Source organism: Ptychodera flava, unplaced genomic scaffold (genome assembly GCF_041260155.1).
Source record: "Ptychodera flava strain L36383 unplaced genomic scaffold, AS_Pfla_20210202 Scaffold_98__1_contigs__length_335564_pilon, whole genome shotgun sequence".
In the NCBI taxonomy this organism is placed as follows: Eukaryota; Metazoa; Hemichordata; class Enteropneusta; family Ptychoderidae; genus Ptychodera; species Ptychodera flava.
The window spans coordinates 273,596-293,267 of record NW_027248420.1 but is presented as its reverse complement, the minus strand read 5'-3'; the positions used below and the strand labels follow the sequence as shown (position 1 = coordinate 293,267).

Sequence of the window (19,672 nt, the reverse complement as noted above, 5' to 3'; positions counted from 1 at the left end):
CATAAGATTTCAGAATTTTTCAGTAATAGCTGCCGTATTTTAGCATGTATGCTCAGTATTGATTCAGTGTGTCAGCCTAGCTTGAGCAATTGTGTCATTTTTTGTGTCCAGTGAAGTCTTAAACTGTTTTTGTGGTTTGTTCCACATTTATAAGTGTGCTGACAAAGTGGAAAATAGAGCATTTCATCAAACTTGTGCAGAAAATCAAACAATGAATTAATTTTATCATTGAGTTTATCCTATGGTGTTCCCCAGAACAATCCACCCATACCACACTGCATCCTCCACACTGGAAACAAAATACCAGTACTCCTTTATCTGGTGATTGGTTTACTAAGTTTAACCTGTTCACCCCAATTCCCTGTAAACAGGTCCACACTCACCATTGATAACAATGGAATTGGGCCAAACCATGGTGGTGAAAGGGTTAAACAGTGTACGGTAAGAGTTAAACAGTATATCAAACCATTATCATAACAATCAAAATGCATATTGTGTAGGCAGAGAAATCAGGGGTTTCCCCTTTGTTAAAAGTACTGAAAAGTCTGTAGCATAGAATTATCGAGATTTTTTCTACAAGATTAGTTTTTTTCCATGCTGGTCAAATGTGATTGAAAGTATTCTTAGTTATGGCTGACATCCATATCTAGACTTGTTCTTGTCACAAGCAGAAGCAAATAAAAAATTTGCAGACATCCCTTTCTTGTATCCATGTATATTGCCCTGTGTTGTAAATCCCCACCTCAATTTTTGAACGTTGAAGATTCGATCAATTTGTAATATTCTATTTTTTTTAAAACCGGGGAGGGTCACAAATTTTTCAGCCTTGCTTTGGGGGAGGGTCATAAATTTTTGTACTAAGTTATTTGGGAGGGTCATTATTTGTTGGCCACTCTCTTACGAAATCCCCCGGCCCTCCCCCTGCTAATTTACGTCCAGTCCCTTAACTGACGCGTCGAGTCTGATATTCGACCCCTTTCAATACATATCACTCCTAATATTCTGGCACAGTCCCTATAGACTCATACCTCCCGCGTCAGTCTGGTGGATGAACAGATTCACAGCTGTAGTATTTTAGGCGATATAACATAGTGCAGTTTATCAAGTAACACAGTTAACAGAGCTACTAATTATGAAAGGCAGTTGAAGGTGAGTCTCATTCATAGAATATCCTAGGTGGGTCAGCTCCATATCCAGGCATGCTATTCCTGTAGAGTACACAGCGGTTGACCCAGTGTGGGGTCGGCTGCTGCCAAACACAACTCTGCCATACTCTCATGGAAATATTTTAGGTCCCCACCGAATCTTCGGCACATATATAGACTAAAACCATCCAAGGAGATAGTGAAATATAGTCACTTTGGAACGGTCTTTTTGAAACAGTTGCGACGTTTCGATCCGACTACAACGGAGCTTGATCACGCAATGATGTTAATTATTCAGCGTTAATATGTCTCTGTAGCTGGCGGAATAATATGTCCGTAAATTGATGGTAATTGGTATCCTTGGTCTCTATTCATGATTGGCCTCCGTTGTTTTATGTAGATGGCTTCTTTTACTTTACGTTTCAACCAGTCCTGTTCCCTGGCTAGGACCTTGGTATTATGCCAGGAAACGCTATGACCAGTGGCGTTGCAGTGCTCCCCAATTCCAGTAGTCTTTTCCCTGTTGGTGTGTTCTTTAAAACGGACACACAATGGACGTTTTGACTCTCCAATGTATGTGTGACTACTGTCCTGGTCACAGGTGATGTGGTATATTGTACCACATAGTTTTTCCTTCGGTGTTTTGTCTTTGGGATGCACCAGGATACTGCATATGGTATTGCTAGGTTGGTGGTACAAGTTAACGCCATATGACTGGAATACCCTGAACAGATGTTCCGATAACCACTTAGGTATGGTAGGCCAACTGAGATGCGGGTAGCTGGATTGCCATCACGGTTTATATTTGAATTCTTAGCTGGAGTTCTGTCTTATTAGTAGGTATGTCAAGTGCCCACTCCTCGTAACCATTGGCTCTCAGAGCGTCATGGATATGTTGCAGTTCAGCTCTTTTATCGTCAGATGTAGTGACGTACTGGAGTGCACGGTTGGTCAGCGTGCGGACCACAGATCTCTTGTGGATCAGGGGATGATGGGACTGAAAGTTCAAATATTGGTCGGTGTGGGTTGGTTTTCTGTATATCGTAATTTTGGTGGAAGTGTCATCATTTACATTAATACAGAGGTCGAGGAAAGGAAGTTTGTGGTCTGATTCCGGCTCTATGGTGAATTGAATATGTGGATCTATGCTGTTTATATGTTGTGTCAGTGAGTCTACAGCTGTTTCTTCTGTGTTCACAAATGTGTCGTCCACGTATCGCAGCCACAATGATGGAGGGTAGGGAGCTGTAGAGATAGCACGGTCTTCGAAATACTCCATGTATAAATTCGCTACAATAGGCGACACAGGTGACCCCGTGGCGGCTCCATGGTTTGTTGGTAGAATGTCCCATCGTACACAAAATACGTGGTTTTCAGACAGAACTCCAAGAGCTTGATTATTTGTTCTACGGTGAGTTCTGATCTGTCGGCGAGGGCGTTGTCTGCCTCCAGCTTGTTTTTAGTAACTTCTAGTGCTTGTTCGACTGGGACACTAGTGAACAAGGCTGTGACATCATAAGAAACCAGTTTTTGACCGGGTGAAATTCGTAGATCTTTCAGTTTGTCCACCAGTTCTTTACTATTTTTAACACTGTGTACTGTGTTGCCGACAAGTGGTGTAAGGATTTTGGCTAGGTGGCGGGCAACGTTGTAGGTTATGCTGCCACAGGTAGACACAATGGGTCTGAGTGGTGCATTTTGTTTGTGTATTTTTGGTGTTCCGTATAGTTTGGTGCTTCTTCAGAACCGGGATACAATTGCCAGTAAAGTTTGTCGCTAATGTTTCCTTCTTTCCTTATGTCTCTCAAGATGTTTACTAATCCGGTCTTGTATTTGGAAGTGGGGTCTTTCTTCAGTGTCTTATAGGTGTTATTATCAGACAATAGGGTATTGATTTTTCTTTTATAGTCAGCTATGTTCATTAACACTGTTGCCCTGCCTTTGTCAGCTGGTAGTACAATGATGGACTCGTCTTTACGTAAAGTTTGCAAGGCTTGACGCTCTTCTTTCGTGATGTTAGATTTGGGTATTTTAGCCCGCTTTACAACTCGTACCACTTCACTTCTTAACTCAGCCGCTTTGGTTTCTGAGAGTTTACTACATACTGACTCTGTACCAGCGATGATCTCAGCAACTGGCACCTTGGTTGGTGTTATCGCAAAGTTCAGTCCTTTTTTTTAAATAGAAATTTCATTAGCATTTAGCTGTCTGTTGCTTAGATTGACAACCCATCTATCTGTGTTCACGCTGGTGTTACTCACTCTGCACTTTTCCTGTTTCTTTTTCTTCAGCTTTTCGAACTTGGCCGTTTGCCTAGCTTTGGTGTTTTCATAGGTGTTACAATGCACCGAATCTAAAAGTCGCCTCACCTCAACTTGTTCGTTGGATTCAGGATGGCGTCAAGTTGTTTTTGGTGTTCATCCAAATGGTCACCCAGCTTTCTGATGGTATATGTACACTGGCGAATACGTACACTAAGGAGTTGTTTCTCAGCTTTGGCCACAATCTTATCGGCTTGTTTTCCAGTGACGTTGGGTTTAGTTTGATGCTGTTTGGCGTGATGTTTTGCCGAACACAACGGACGTTGAACTTCTTATGGTTTTCCCATCGTGCGATCTTTCTCACAATGTTTTCCGCCTTTCGTAGAGTTTTGAGGACATCTCGTCCATGTTGTCGAAGAACAATTTACGGACATATTATTCTGCCAGCTACAGAGACATATTAACGCTGAATAATTAACATCATTGCGTGATCAAGCTCCGTTGTAGTCGGATCGAAACGTCGCAACTGTTTCAAAAAGAACGTTCCAAAGTGACTATATTTCACCTTTGATTCTTGGAACCATGAACAATATATTTCCATAAAACCATCCAGGTTTGTGTTTTTAACAGTCCAAACAGCGCATCTATTCATCATAGCGAACTACCTGAGATCTTCTCGAAGTTGGTACTCAATGTGGTGACTATAGCTCTCAGGGGATTTTCTGACGTCATGAGATGTGACCAATACGTCACGAAAATGACCTCGAACGTTTCCAGACAGGGTGGAGTTTCCATCACTTTGACAGTGAAGTACGCTATTTTAGACAAAGTTACTGCGAGAACGTAATGGATTTTTCGAAATAACGGATATCGTTTTACTCGATTCAATTAAGATCATACAAACAAAAATATGTGAGATATACACTTTAAGCTTACTGAAAAAAGCCACACAACGGCCTAATTGATACCCAAATCACCTAGTCCATTAACAAATCCAAAACAAATATAAATTATGCTTGCGAAGTAGACAGTCATTGATTAACAAGTGACTTTGAAGGAATCGTGTGAAACACCGGAAAGGCCTAATTGTAGGCCCACTTTTGCGTGTATAATTTCGCAGTTTCCACGTATCAATTAGGTATCAATTAGTTATCATTGAAGTGAATGCCCAAAATCGACCTCATAAATATGTATGTATGTATGTATGTATGTATGTATGTATGTATGTATGTATGTATGTATGTATGTATGTATGTATGTATGTATGTATGTATGTATGTATGTATGTATGTATGTATGTATGTATGTATGTATGTATGTATGCATGCATGCATGCATGCATGCATGCATGCATGTATTTATGTATGTATGTATGTATGTATGTATGTATGTATGTATGTATGTATGTATGTATGTATGTATGTATGTATGTATGTATGTATGTATGTATGTATGTATGTATGTATGTATGTATGTATGTATGCATGTATGCATGCATGCATGCATGCATGCATGCATGCATGCATGCATGCATGCATGCATGCATGCATGCAGCATGCATGCATGCATGCATGTATGTATGTATGTATGTATGTATGTATGTATGTATGTATGTATGTAAGTATGTATGTATGTATGTATGTATGTATGTATGTATGTATGTATGTATGTATGTATGTATGTATGTATGTATGTATGTATGTTTTACAAAGTCATGTCGGGTCGAAAACCACAGACAAGGTGCTCATTGTCTGTGTGTACACTATCAAAATTTCAGGCTCTGAGATCCTCTGGTTCCGTTGAATCTCCTCCGATATATTTTGCATTAAATCCGACAGCTTTCAAAATTTTGACAGTTTTTTTTTTGTCATCATCGACAGCAGCGGCAACACCGTGTGAATACTATGTCTTCGGTATGAACACAAGAGAGTCGGCCTGCAGCGAACCCGGCCCGGTCTCACTTCAACGGTGTTCCCCTACACGTATACGTGTTGCACCCGGCTGAACTGCAAACCAGGGAACAAACTAAACCTGTTTGTTTGATTCCATTGCCGTATAATGAAACATAATCGGACTTGAACAACTGTGCAATTTGCTGAGGACTGTGATTTCTGCTGTAGAAACGATCGGTAGCCTAGCGCGCATTTGTTTAGCGGAGTAGATGCACTTGCACGAATGAAAGGGCCCCATATTTATATCGTCCATACGTTTCTAGCTTCATGTATACCTAAAGTACGATAAGAAAGCTTTCAGTGTGAACGTAAATGAAGTGATCAATACATAAACGTTTATACATAACTTGTAGTAAAGGAAATTTATGATCAATAGTTTTGTCAAACAGGTTTTTCACAGTGGTGTTGTTCTATGCTGGATCGGTAACTGTGCAGAGTGAGGCGAGGGGCCGCCTGTGCCGGCTGCTCAAGTTATGCGATACCCTTCGATATAACGCTCGTGAAACACAATTGGGACGGTCTGCCTGGTAGCATACAGACTTGCCACCGCTGGTCCTCGTGCAGAGAAACCTGTCTTTTCCCCTGTAAAATAACTGTCAATCACGTCTGTTTGGTGTGAATAGAGCGGTTACTGTCAGTCACGTCTGTTTGGTGTGAATACAACGGTTGAGTCCAAAAACATTACACATTTACACATTGCGCGCTCTTCTTCGACTGTGAGCGTGGGGCAGCAGTGCGCGGTGGTGAGCACCAACTCAGCCACTTCGTTGTGTATTGCTAATTACAATAATTTATGCGCTTTTATGAGACCTACTTTCCTTTGTGGACTCAAGTCAGTTTCAGTATCACTATATTCATAATGGTTTGAACTGACTGCACTGACAGGCTGAGTTATAGTAGGATTATCCCTATCCAAATATGGCTTAAGCATATTTATGTGACATAGTTGTTTTTGTTTTCGCCTGTCAGGTGTTATTATGATGTAATTTAAATCGCTCAATTTTTTATCAATCAGGTATGGCCCAAAGTAACGAGCATGGAGTGGTTTGCCAGGAATTGGAAGTAGAACAAGAACTTTTTGACCTGGTTCAAACTTCCGTTTTGAGGTGCTTTTATCATATTTGGTTTTCATTGACTGCTGAGATGACTCAAGATTTTCTCTGGCTAATTCACATGCTTTAGAGAGTTTTGTACGAAAATCTGACACATATTGCAAATATTCAGACAATCATCATCGTCTGATAGGAATTTCTCTTTAACGAGCTTAAGTGGGCCACAGACTGTATGTCCAAATACAAGCTCAAACGGGCTAAAACAAGAGACTCCTGAATTGACTCTCTAACAGCAAAGAGCAAAAATGAATTCCTTTATCCCACTGCTTCTCTGTGTCAAAACAGTAGGTCCTAATCATGTTTTTCAAAGTTTGATGAAATCGCTCAAGAGCACCCTGACTTTCTGGATGATAGGCGGATGACCTATACTGTTTAATGCCTAGCTGATCCATTACTTGTTGAAAAATTCCAGACATAAAGTTGGAGCCTTGATCGGACTGGACACATTTAGGGAGGGCGATAAAGTGAAAAATTTGACTAAAGCTCTCACTATAGTCTTTGTCTTTATGTTTCTCAGTGGTATGGCTTCTGGGAACCGAGTTGATGTACACATTATTGTCAACATGTACTCATTTCCTGATCTTGTTTTTGGTAGGGGCCCAACACAGTCTATTAGAATCCTACTAAATGGTTCTTGAAATGCAGGAATTTGCTGTAAAAGGGGCCTTTGGAATGGTCTGATTTGGCTTTCCTACCATTTGACATGTGTGACAAGTTTTACAGAAATGTGCTACATCCTGCCTGAGATTAGGCCAATAAAAGTGACTGAGAATTTTATGATAAGTTTTCCTACTTCTAAATGACCAGCCCAGGGCGTTTCATGGGCCAGGACACAATATTTCAGCACGGTAGGGCTTTGGAACCACAATTTGATGTTTTATAGCCCAATCGTCATCAACAAAATGTCTAGAGGTATCCATTTACGCATGAGAATACCAGATTTTGTATAATAGGAAACAGAGCTATCTGAAGTTTTACCTTCATCATCTACCCTGTCAAACAAAGACAACATATTCGGGTCTTTGTGCTGTTCTGCAATGAGATTTGATCTAGAAAATGTCTGACTTTGGTCAGCAGAAGTTTTACTGGAAGTTTCAAATCCACGAGGGATAACGGAATGATCCGTGTCAAACACCTGACTGAGAAAGGTGTCATTTAAGTCAACATCTGTGACATTATTTTTGAGAGTATTTTGATTCTCAGAAGTTTTCTTTGACATGGCTCGAGTAATAGCACATGAAGGAAAAAGCCGGGAATTTCCTCTTCTATTGGCTCTGGATTCTGATCTAAACTAGGATTATCAGTCACAAGTGGATTAGTAATGACCTTGTCCCCGGCAAGGTCGTTTCCCCCGGCAAGGTCGTTTCCAAGAAGAAGGTGAATCCCTTCAAAAGGCAAAAAAGGCCTAATACCTAAAGTCACAGGTCCAGAAACAAAGTCCGAAGACAAATAGACATTATGGAGAGGAACAGGAATGTAGTCATTACAATCTACCCCCTTAATAAGAACTTTAGAACCTATAAATGACTTTTCAGAAAACGGCAGGGTATCTACCCACAAAAGAGACTGAGACACCCCGATATCTCTTAAAATTTTGACAGGGGTAGCGGAAGAGAAATCACTAGAAAGTGATATAAAACCAACATGAATAAATGGTTCAAAAATACCCATAATGCTATCTTGAGAAGATTTGACCTTGACCTCATTAATTGGGGATAAGATGGGTTCAACCTCAGAAAATGTGTTGCACATATTATTAGACTCTAATTGAGTTGATAAAGAAATAAAGCCAGTGGGCTTAGATCCACTTTGACCACTTTGACCTTCACGTTTTCTTTTCAATTTGAAACAATCTGACATTAAATGGCCGTTTTTCTTACAATAATTACAAGAAAGTGTACCGAACTGTTTGTCAGAAGGAGATTGAGACTTTGGATCTGATGATTTGGGAGTGTTACTTCGATTTTGTGAACTGTTGTCATTTGATTTTCTACTCTCCTTTGATAAATTCTTGGATGAAAAGGAGGAGTTAACACCAAGGCGACGGGTTCCCACAAGGGCCGATCTCATGTTTCCATGTTTGTCGGTTGGCAGCTGTCAGTTGAGCAGTTATGGTCTGAACTACCCTGAGCTGGCATGTGATCTTTACTGTGTTGATGTATTCGAGGTTCGTACAGCCTAGGGAGCCGTATGTAAATGTCGAATACTATTGCATAATAAAAAATATTTTATTACGCATTTGAGAGATTACAGACCAGGGATATCGACTGTTAGCTACTCAGATACATTTTTCATCTGGCCGAGACCTTGTCTTGCGATCGTCCGATGCAATCATCGTTGTAACTCGATCTTTACCCCAAACGCAAACGTGTTAGACTCAATCATTCACTTCACACAACCACACACAAAAGTACATCGTACTCACCGATAGTTTGCGAGTGAATGTTTTTTTATTTCCATGTCAACTGTGTAATAAAGGGTTGTAATACCGACAAATGTTCAGTCCATGCATAGTCAAATTCTGCGGTCCTCTGCAAAAGGCATATACACATTGTGCTCTCGCCAGCACGCTTGTCTGTACCGTGGGTGACACAGTGGTAACTGGCACGTGAGGCACAGTTGATTGTCTCATGAACACGATTGGGACGAGTTCCATGGCTACTATCCGTCCTGCACGTCGACACATCATGCAACTACGTCTTCCGTCCGGATTGCGACCCATTCGATGACCAACTCTTTCCACATTAGTAGGAATGAGACGTGGTGCCGTCAGACTAGTTCCTCTTGGGGGACGTTGCCGAGATGAGAAATTACCGATAAGCTGTTTTGCTACTTGGGCGCGAAACATGAGCTGACGTCTGTATCTCGATCCACTTTGACCGTATCCATGAACTGATGCCATGTTGTGGAAAGCGTTCATGAGTGCCTTGTTCAGCTCGTGGTAAAATACAGCTCTGTGCCACCGTGGCGATGATCGACCTGGCGTGTAGTAAGCCAGCTGTTGATCGGTCAAGTCAACACCTCTAAAGTACTGATCGTACATTACAGCAACGTTCGGGCATAGTACTTCAATTCGTTCAAAAGCACTGGTTCTTTTATCTTTACATCGACGCCTCACTAGCGCTCGATTCGGTCTTCGTGCAGAGACTGCTGTGCTCATAAATTTCACCATTTTTGTGTCTTTCCAGGCACATACTGTCATTGCGCCGTCTTGAAATACCGAGAAACTACCACGTGGCTATCGCTCTTCGTCGTCAGCATCAGGTGGTACGACTTGTGGATCATAGTTTTCAGCATTCTTTACTTCATCAGGTAAGCCTAAGGTGTACATTCTGCAGGTTCCCGTGGCAGCAATATTATGCACGTAGAGATGGTCAAACATCGGGGCAGAAGTGTAATATGAGTCCATAATGACATGATGTCCTAACTTATAGTATGGTCGAATCAACGGGGAAACAACTTTCCCAGGTCTATTTCCCCTGAAAACTCGGGGTCGTCTGCAGCATCGGGATCAAGCTGGTGATGACTGTTATCAGCGACAGGTTGATGGACTTCTTCATTGAAAACGTAACCGTGGCGGACTCACTGAGAGTGTAAACTCTCATTCCATATTTGTGCGGTTTTGCTGGATTGTAGAGAACATTCTTTGTGCGGCCCCGGTAGGGGATGACTCCTTCGTCGATTGCCAGTTCGCACATCGGGCTCCGGTGCATTCGGCTGTTTGCATTCACTCGATCAATGACATTTCGTACTTTCAACATCCTATCCCATTTCTCACTTATTTTTTGGGCTGTATACATGGCTGTGTTACGAGCACAGTAGGGCTGTGTGCTGTAGTATAAATATCGCATCAGTAGCTTGAAGCGATCTGGGAAAAATTTCTCTTGACGAAATTATGACCGAAGCAAACATGGTCCGACCAATACAGCTGGATTTCAGGCTGCCAGCAAATTCCGAACAGCACCATCACTCCAATGAATGCTCTCATTTCGACAACTGTCGTCGGTGTCCAGGCTGATCTTTGCCGTTCCCTGGCATTTGCCCTTCTCCTCTGTCTAGCGTAACGATTAGTGCATCGGGTAATGAATCTTATCAGATCCTCGTCGAATATTTGCAAAAACCATTCGACTTCTGAAGCATCGTCTGGCAGCGGGTTGATAAGCCCCGGCTCTGGACCAATGAACTCCAGTAAAAGATCGAAATTACCAGTTCGTAGGTCTGTGTATGGTCTGTTCACGGTACCACCGGCAATACTCGTTTCGTAGTATTCCTGTCTACGCTCTATTTCTTGTTGCATCGTGGTTTCTCACTGCCTGTAATATACAAGCGAGAGAAAGAGATGAGCTTTACGAACCAATGTTTGACGTCAGCGGCAACAGATGTGCCGTCTAAAATTTCTAATGTTTGCGTACAGTATAAACACTTTGAGGTCACACGAACGGACGCATGTTTCCCAGGCAGAGAAACAGTAAACACCGCCGATGACAAATAACATTCACTCGCACTTCATTTTTCATATGTATTTCATGATTCTATTCAGATAATAAATTCATGAAATGCATTTTTTCTTTGATATGTAAATAACGAACACCCCAGGTTGCTACACATTGAGGTATTTTCTCACTTTGCCCAATATTTCATCGTTCTCGAGAGAACAGATCGTCTGGTTATTGATAAAAGCCAAATGTTCGTGCGATCCGACGGCTGAGCGAGGTCGTGCAAACCTTAGTAGAAAGGAAGCAGTCGCCGCAGTGTTAAATTACCTGCATTGTTTCTGTATGAAAAGGACTGGGATAGTTTGCTGAGAAAGGAAGATTTGTGGGTCAATGAATAATCATCGGCCAAACGTGCAGCAACCTCCAATGTATCTGCCTTTTGTTCATTGATAAATGTCTTGATGTCACTCCTGATATGTACCTTTTAAATTCCTCAATCAAAACAAGCTGTCGTAATTTATCATAATTCTGACTGACCTTTTCAGAAGAACACCAACGATAAAACAGTTGTTCTTTTTTTCGAGCAAATTCAACATAAGTTTGATCCTTCGTCTTCTCGCAATCCCTAAATTTCTGACTGTAAGCTTCAGGCACCAACTCATAGCCCTTGAGAATTAATTCCTTCACAGAATCATAATTTGAAGCCTGCTCTACTGACAACTGAATGTAAATTTATCTGGCTTTATACCCACCAAAGCGCTCTGCAACATTTCTAGAACATTCCAAACATGACTAATTGAATTCAAGGTTGTGAGGTCATTAAGGGCAGTGACCTTGAGAATGTTCTAGACTAATTGAATCAGGTCGTGATGAGTGTGAGGTAAATCACCTACATAACAGTTTACAATTGCACAAGATGGTATTGACTGTCTTTTTTACGTCATTAGGGGTGGAATCAAGTTCCATGCATTCAAAACCCGTTGATAAAAGATGGCAATCTTGAAACAAAGGGCTCTGTTGATATTCTAGTATTTGAAAATACATCTCTAAGAATTGAAGAATCTGAAAATGGATCAAATAAAAAAGTGGATAGTTCTTCCAACATGCATTATTACCGTCAGTCAAACGTACAATCCATATGAACTTGAGTGCAATCACCTTCCATTTAAAAATTGGCATATTACAGCCTCTTTCGTGTAATGGTCCTGCTAACACATTTCTGGCAATTTTTCCAAGACCCTTTGTAATAAAATTGTAAATTAACCTGTCAATTTGTTTTACAACGTGCTCTGGTACAACTATCATAGAGGCTAGGTATAATAATTGGGATAATGCAAGCGCATTCACTATCAAAACTTTGCCATAAAACGTTAAATCTCTCTTAACCCATGAAATCAAGGTATTCTCCAATTTAGTCACTTTTGATTCCCAATTTAACTGCTGGCATTTTGAATGATCATACCCAAACCAAACCCCGAGAGCTCAACTGGTTGATCAGTCCATTTCAAACCCATAATTTGTTTCTTACATGACCTATTTTTTGCCAAGCCAGACACCTTCTGTTTTCTCTTTGTTCATTTTCAAACCAGTCATCTTTTCGAAATCTTCTAACACATCAAGAACCTTTCTTATAGCTTTTCATCATTGAGAAACAGAGTGGTGTCGTCGGCCAACTGTGCAATTTTAACAACATTTCTACTTAAATTCTTATATGGCAATTGTATACCTTCTATGTCAGTACATTGACGAATTTTAAATGCCAATACTTCTACGCAAATAAAAAAAGCAACACTTAGAGGGCATCTTTGTCGTAAACCTCTAGTCAATGAAAAAACTTCGACATCCAACCATTATTAATTAAACAGCTTTGTACGTCAGAATAAATCACTTTCACCCATCTTCTCAACTCTGGTCCAAAACCAAATCTTTCTAAAGCCTGATGCATGAACTCCAAATTAATACAATCAAACGCTTTTTCAAAATCAACATACAAAATTGCACCAGGAATATTGTGCACAGCAGTATAGTGATACATATCTTCAATTAAACGTACAACTTCACAAACAAATCTACCTTTGATATCTCCCACTTGATTAGTATTAACAATACTTGATGTAACTTTTGAAACTCTGTTAGCTAAAAACCTGGGTCAAATATTTGTAATCAGTGCATAATAATGACACCAGTCTCCAGTTTTCAGTAACTCGGGCTCGTTTTTCTTATGTAACAACGTAATAACACCTCTCTGCTGTGAAATTGACAAACTGCCATTCTGAAAAGCACTGTTAAACGAATCAATAATAAAATTCCCCAGTAATGGCCAACAAGCAAAATAAAATTCTATGGTAAAACCATCATAACCGGGAGATTTGTTCTTTTTCATTTTACGTAACACTTGGCAACATTCTTCGTCAGAAATCAACTCTTCACAACTATTTTTGTCTGTCTGGCTCAATATAAGTAAATCAACATTACTGATGAATCATCCAAGCTGAGAGACTGTTGTTTTTCACTGTACAAATCCCTATAAAATTGATTTCTTCCTTCAAAATATCATCGAGGTCAGATGACCACATTCCCCTCTTTTGTCCTGAGTTTTACAATATTTTTCTTTGTGATGTTTCTTTTTTCTAGACCAAGGAAATACTTTGTGCTTTTTTCACCTTTTTCCACCCATCGAGCTCTTGCTCTAATTTGACAACCTTCCGCCTCTTATGTAAGATACTACTGAGGTCAGAAGAAATTTTCTGAAACACATCATAATTTTCTTCTGATGGAAAATCACACAACGATTTTTCACTCTGCTTTAATAATTCCTCAAGGTCTTGTTTCCTACTCCGTTGCTGTCGGTTTTTTGAATACTATACTTTATCGTAAACTGCTTGAACTCTTTCTTGTATAAATCCCATTTCGTTCGTTTACAAGTTACATGGTTATATTTTTTCGCACAATTCTCAATACAAATAACAAGCTTATTCAAATAAACCTTGTCTTCTAACAGGCAGTTGTTAATTCCAGTAACTGGTCCTTTTCATGCTTACTATACACAAAAGAAAGCACTACAGCCATGTGATCACTATAACTTGCAGGAATTATTTCACACAAAGTAGTATTTTTGTTAATTCATTTGACACAAGATAAAATCTAAACGGCTTTGTGTAAGAGGCTTTCTTAGTCTCCAAGTATATTGCTTAACAAAAGGATGATGCTTACGCCAAATATCACATAAGTCATACGCGTGTAAAATATTTTTTAAAGAGAGCCTTGCCTTAGCATCAACCAAGTCATTGTCTCTGTCGCAACGTGAAAAATTTTCTAGATTTGGATCCATTGTTGTATTGAAATCGCCACAAATTACAATGTTGTTTCCATCAAACATCACTTGATTTACAAAATTACAAAGACTAGTAAAAAATGACGTTTTGCAGAAGTACTGTTCAGTGCATAAATATTGAAAAGACGGAGGAAGATCCCTCTAAATCTAATTTTACACTGATAAATCTCCCGATGTTGTCTTTATGAACTTCACTAATGGCAACCGGAATGCTGTTTGAAAAAGTATTGCAACCCCACAGCTATGTACTGTGCCGTGATTATATAAAATGTTACCTCCCCATTCTCTATTCCACATTTCTCATCACATCTCTTACTAAGGTTTCTTGCGAGCAAATAATATGGAAACTTTTTTACGGCACCAATTGAAAATAAGATTGCGCTTTGGTTTATCCCATAAACCTTTTATGTTCAGCGTGACTATTTACAAGCCATACATGAAAAACGGAAAACAAAGAAAGAAGACACACACCCACACAAAAACAATTTACAGTTTCTTCATTTAAACCGATCTTGGCCTTCCCATCGCAACGGCATCACTAATTTGTGGATTCTCGCGCAAGTCCGATTTACCCGAAGCGTTGCTGATTGTCGAAAGTGAGCTTGTGGATAATTTTCTTCTTTTCTTCTGGAGGTTTCAATCGGTGTTGGCGGAGAACGGCTGGCCTTTTTAGAACTAAGTCTTGTGAAGAAACGCACAATACCACGCTTTTTCTCTCTGTAGTTGTCCGGCGACAGAAAGACGTCTTCCGAAGCTGGTGACTTCACCGGTTTCTTTTCCCGCACGTCGTCCTTGCTTTTCTCCGTCGTCTCTTTCTTGAAATGAACCACGGCTGTTGTCGTCACAAGATTCATTGTTGACTTTGTAATGTCTTCAATAGCCATGTCGATAACTCTTTCTGCTTCTCTGACACGCTTAGAATAACTTTCCACAAACTCGTCAACCCGGTTTTCGTTTTCAACTACTTTTGGGCACTTCACAGCAATGTGTCCAAAGTCTTTGCAATTATAACATCGCTTGCCTTTTGGACAGAGACGCCCGCTATGACCACTTTGTTGGCAATTGTAGCATTTCATAGGTGGACGATTCGGGCAGTGCCGTGTTCGATGGTCTTCACCCTTACAGTGACGACATTCAGTTGGTTGACCGGTATAGAAAATTGTAATCGGATAAGAAATTGTCATACCGTCAAGAGTCTCCTTCTCCATCTGTACGAAGTTTGGGATTGGTTTCTTGACCGACGTCACGTAGCAGAATCGATTGCCGTTGTAGTATTTTGTTCCGTCAAGCGGATCAGTAACTGTGCATTGGACAACAGCTTCATTCTGCTCACAATACTGACTGAGAAATGTAGCAACTGTTGCATTCGTCACGTGAAATGGCACGTTCTGTATTGAAATTCTAGTTTTATCACCTTGTGGGGGACTGTACAGGTTCAACACAACGTGAATTCCTCCAATGTCAATGCCGCATAATAAAAGCTTGTCTCTGCACTTTTCGTCATTCGCATAAATTAGCCAATGTTTTGTTCTTGGAATGTATTGCACGCCGATAATGCCGCTTTTACCAACCACCTGCTTACTGGCGTGAATGATGTCCATTTCTTTCAAACCCTGCAGTTTTCATTGAAAATTTTGAAATATACCTTCAACTCTTTGTTTTTTAAACTAGTCTCAGAAGTTTTCGGTAGATCCTTGTCGGTTGTTACTTCTTGGAGCGCTGCTGAAGTTTGTTTACTTGATAACTTCTGAGTCTGTGTCCCCTTGAACTTGGGTGCTGGCTGCCGTCTACTTCTCACCATGTCGACAGACAGAACACTCAAAATCTCTCTTCAGAATGGCATGAAAATACCAAAAATTCGAATAGTGCTTCCTTGTTGCAAAAGTAAGACACTGCAACCGAGCCTACTCGAAAAATCAAGCAAAAAGACGGTAAAAAAGAAGAAACTTGCGCTTGCGTTGCACAAGGTACATGCCACTACCTGGCGCATGCGCACTTCTGGTTCTGAAGTTTCTGAGTTCATCCAGCTCCAGATCCAAGGATCAAATCAGTTGCCCGGTTTACAGATCGATACATTTAAAATGCATACAAAGTGGATTTGTTGTCACACAGGAAACCGTGAGACATTTGCTTGGGCTTCTTGACCCTGTTGGAGTTGATCTTAGAAGACGTCACAAGTTGAGGCGAAGGCATTACTACAGTAAAGGACCAAACTTCATGTGGCATATTGATGGTTATGATAAACTCACGCCATACGGCATATGCATTAATGGGTGTATTGATGGGCTTTCTCGCTTACTTGTATGGCTAGAAGCATACACAACTGTTAAACACCCAACAAGAGTATCGAGCTACTTTGTTGAAGCCCAGAAAATAAGGAAAGGGTGTCCCCGCAGAATAAGAGCAGATATGAGTACAGAATATCGATACATTGAAAAAATGCAATTTTTATGAGAGGATACCATACAGACGCTCTGGCAGGTCACAAGAGTTTCATCTATTGATGTAGCACTGGAAACAAAAGCATAGAACACTGGTGGAGTATACTGAGAAAGCAGAATGCGCAGTTCTGTATAGATCTGGTTGAAAATATCAGAGATGATAGACTGTTTGATGGAAGTTTCCTCGATAAAAGTCTTATCCAGTTCTGTTTTCTTAATTTTGTACAGAGTTATACAATTTGGAAATTAAGAATGATATGTTTTCCAGGATGTTATTATTTCTTTATGTCTTTACATCTCCTGTCAAAGAAACTCATCAAATTATGCAAATGAGCGAACAATCAGTCCATCAGTCACACCTACCAAATATTACCTACAATTTCATTATGAAGTCATTACCATGATTTAAAAAATCACATCAAACTTTTTCTTTTCGTTCTTTAAAAATTATTGAGTCCAGATCATCAATTAGTCATTATTTTTTCTAAACAATGCAAAGTACAACCTTAGACAAGCGACCTAACGGCCGATATAGGTCAGCTCTGTTTATGTAGAGAATAACTCTGTTTTCACACAGAAAAATGCAAATTTGCATATTTCTGCACCAATTTGAACAAATCTGAAAAAGATCATCCCAAGAGGACATATGTGCCAAATATCAGAGCTATCTGACTGGTAGTTTTGAAGAAGAAGATTTTGAAGATTTTTTACCAAAAGCAACAAAAATTGCCTTAAAAATACAAATATGAAAATTTCACCACGATTTGAACAAATCTGACTGAAGTCACCCTAAGTAAACTGCATATCAAATTCGAGCTTTATATGCGACACGAGGATCGTACGACAGAACAAACGAGCTAAAGTCAACAACAAAATAACCAATCACAAACGCTCAATATCAACCAATCAGAAGGCAAGTAAAACAGAGAAGTCGACCAATGAAAATGACGAGAAGTCAAACACAATCGACTTAACACAAGATAAATAGTCTTCAAACACAAGCGATTTCAATATCTCACTACGAGCGGCACGAAAGCTATGTCCTAGGCCTCCTTGATCGACATTGGCATTCAATGGGCCAAACCAGACGAGACCGACATCGATCTGACGCTCCAGTCATTTGCTGTCAGTCTGACACCAGCATAGCGCAACCCGTCACAGTAGGTAAGATCAGGAAGTCTTGCAATACGGCTCGCTTCACTCTACTCGTTACAGGAGGCGACAACTAAACAAAGCGGAGCATTAAAATGCTTCTGCGACACATAAATTACACCAAGGAGCCTACAAGTACGCCTTAAAGCATACTTACCAGGCCACTACCTAGTGCTGTTATCATCAAAAAGTGACAACATCGGAGCACCACGACGGTGACAAATTATTTGTCAACTTGTGCTTTGACTACATTCCACTGCATCAAGCACAGCACAGCCAAACAAGAAAGACATTCATCCTCAAACAATAAACAGAGATTGACAGTTGTCAAGATCCCACAATACGAAAGACAACCAAATGCTCCAGAGCCGATATAATTTATTGGCCAAACGAAAGGCTATACACAACCCAAAACACAAACGTCCAGAGGGACGAACAGAATCGGGTCTGTCTTTGAAACCCATAGCAGACGGCCTTTTCAAGGCCAGCAAATTCTCCAAACAAGAACTACCGTAACACAAATGCAAAATACAAGTTTACACAATACTGTGTCACCAAACACAGAAACAGGAAAAACAACAAAATTGCCAGAAAAAGACGGTACAAGAGGAAACAACATATTATCTCAAACACAATGAAACTCCGTACAAATGCCGAACATAGCATAAACATAAATAACAACACGAATCTTAGATTCATCAAAATCTATCATTACACAAGTTAACAACAGCAAAAATCAATGCACTGGGTAAGGGTTGAAATTCATCCCAACACCAAATCGTCCTCACAGAGTTCATCTCATACAAGACGCAAACATTAGGAGAAGGAAAATCCAATACATTATGCGACACAAATTGACCAAAAAAAGACAAATTCAAACACAAGTCTCGATGGACTCCACATACAACTAAGAACACAAATCGACAGATTTAAATTCTTACATAAAACATCAGGCCACCTGAAATCTACGCTTTAAAAGCCTGATCAAAGGCGAAACACTAAGATACATCAGAACTTGCAACACAAAAATGACTTTGTTTCAAAGGTCAATACACTTGATGCAAGATTAATCGAACATGGCTAAAACAACAGGAAATCTCCAGTCACATCGCAAGCACAGTTCGCCGCACGAGTTACGCAACTAGAACACAAGCGAACAAACGAAGAAACAAAGAAAACACTAGTCTTCACAACGAAAATTATAGCAACAATATATATAAGAACACAAGCTATAAAAAGCAGCAATGTGCGAAAACTGGGAACACATAGACAAGGACGAAACACTAAGCCTGAATGAAATATTTCCACAACAACCGATCATCGCATACAAAAGAAATCCAAACATTAGCGATATACTGATACAGGCCAAAGTCCACGGCATTTTTGTATTAGGAACAAGTCAATGAACGAACGAACGAACACATGACGATCCAAACATAAATATTCTGGCTTCATTGCTAGAAGCACAGGAGATCAACAATATCGACATGACATAAAACAAAAAAGATATACACATATCTTAGGCGACTGAGGAAGAGACCGCTCTGGTTTCGAAATGTGGGGATAAAAAAAGAGTCACGTTGTCAAGGACACATCTGACTACGCCCACGTCTTGCCATGGCTTATTTTAAAATTAACGATTCGTTTGTTAATTTTCACACTAACAGCCAAAACATTTCAGACACTAAACACACCAAAGCACATACAAGACGAGATGAGTGATGTGTGAAGCCACTTTCCCTTTATTACACTGCAATCTGACAAGCGGTTTCAGAGTAAGGATTTTTTACCAAAAACAGCGAAAAATGCCCAAAATAGAAATATTCAAATTTCACCAAG

At 40.1% G+C, this 19,672-nt stretch overlaps 1 protein-coding gene across 1 annotated transcript; it reads right to left on the bottom strand.

Annotated features, from left to right (window-relative positions):
- Positions 1-1,944: 1,944 nt before the first annotated feature.
- On the bottom strand, positions 1,945-2,424 carry LOC139129193 (uncharacterized). The gene has a single exon (XM_070694830.1). The coding sequence runs from the start codon at positions 2,422-2,424 to the stop codon at positions 1,945-1,947; it is 480 nt and encodes a 159-aa protein (XP_070550931.1).
- Between the last annotated feature and the right edge of the window lie 17,248 nt (positions 2,425-19,672).

Bases quoted from the DNA above. Each gene is read 5' to 3' on its own strand.
- LOC139129193 (XM_070694830.1), bottom strand. From the start codon at position 2,424: ATGGAGTATTTCGAAGACCGTGCTATCTCTACAGCTCCCTACCCTCCA.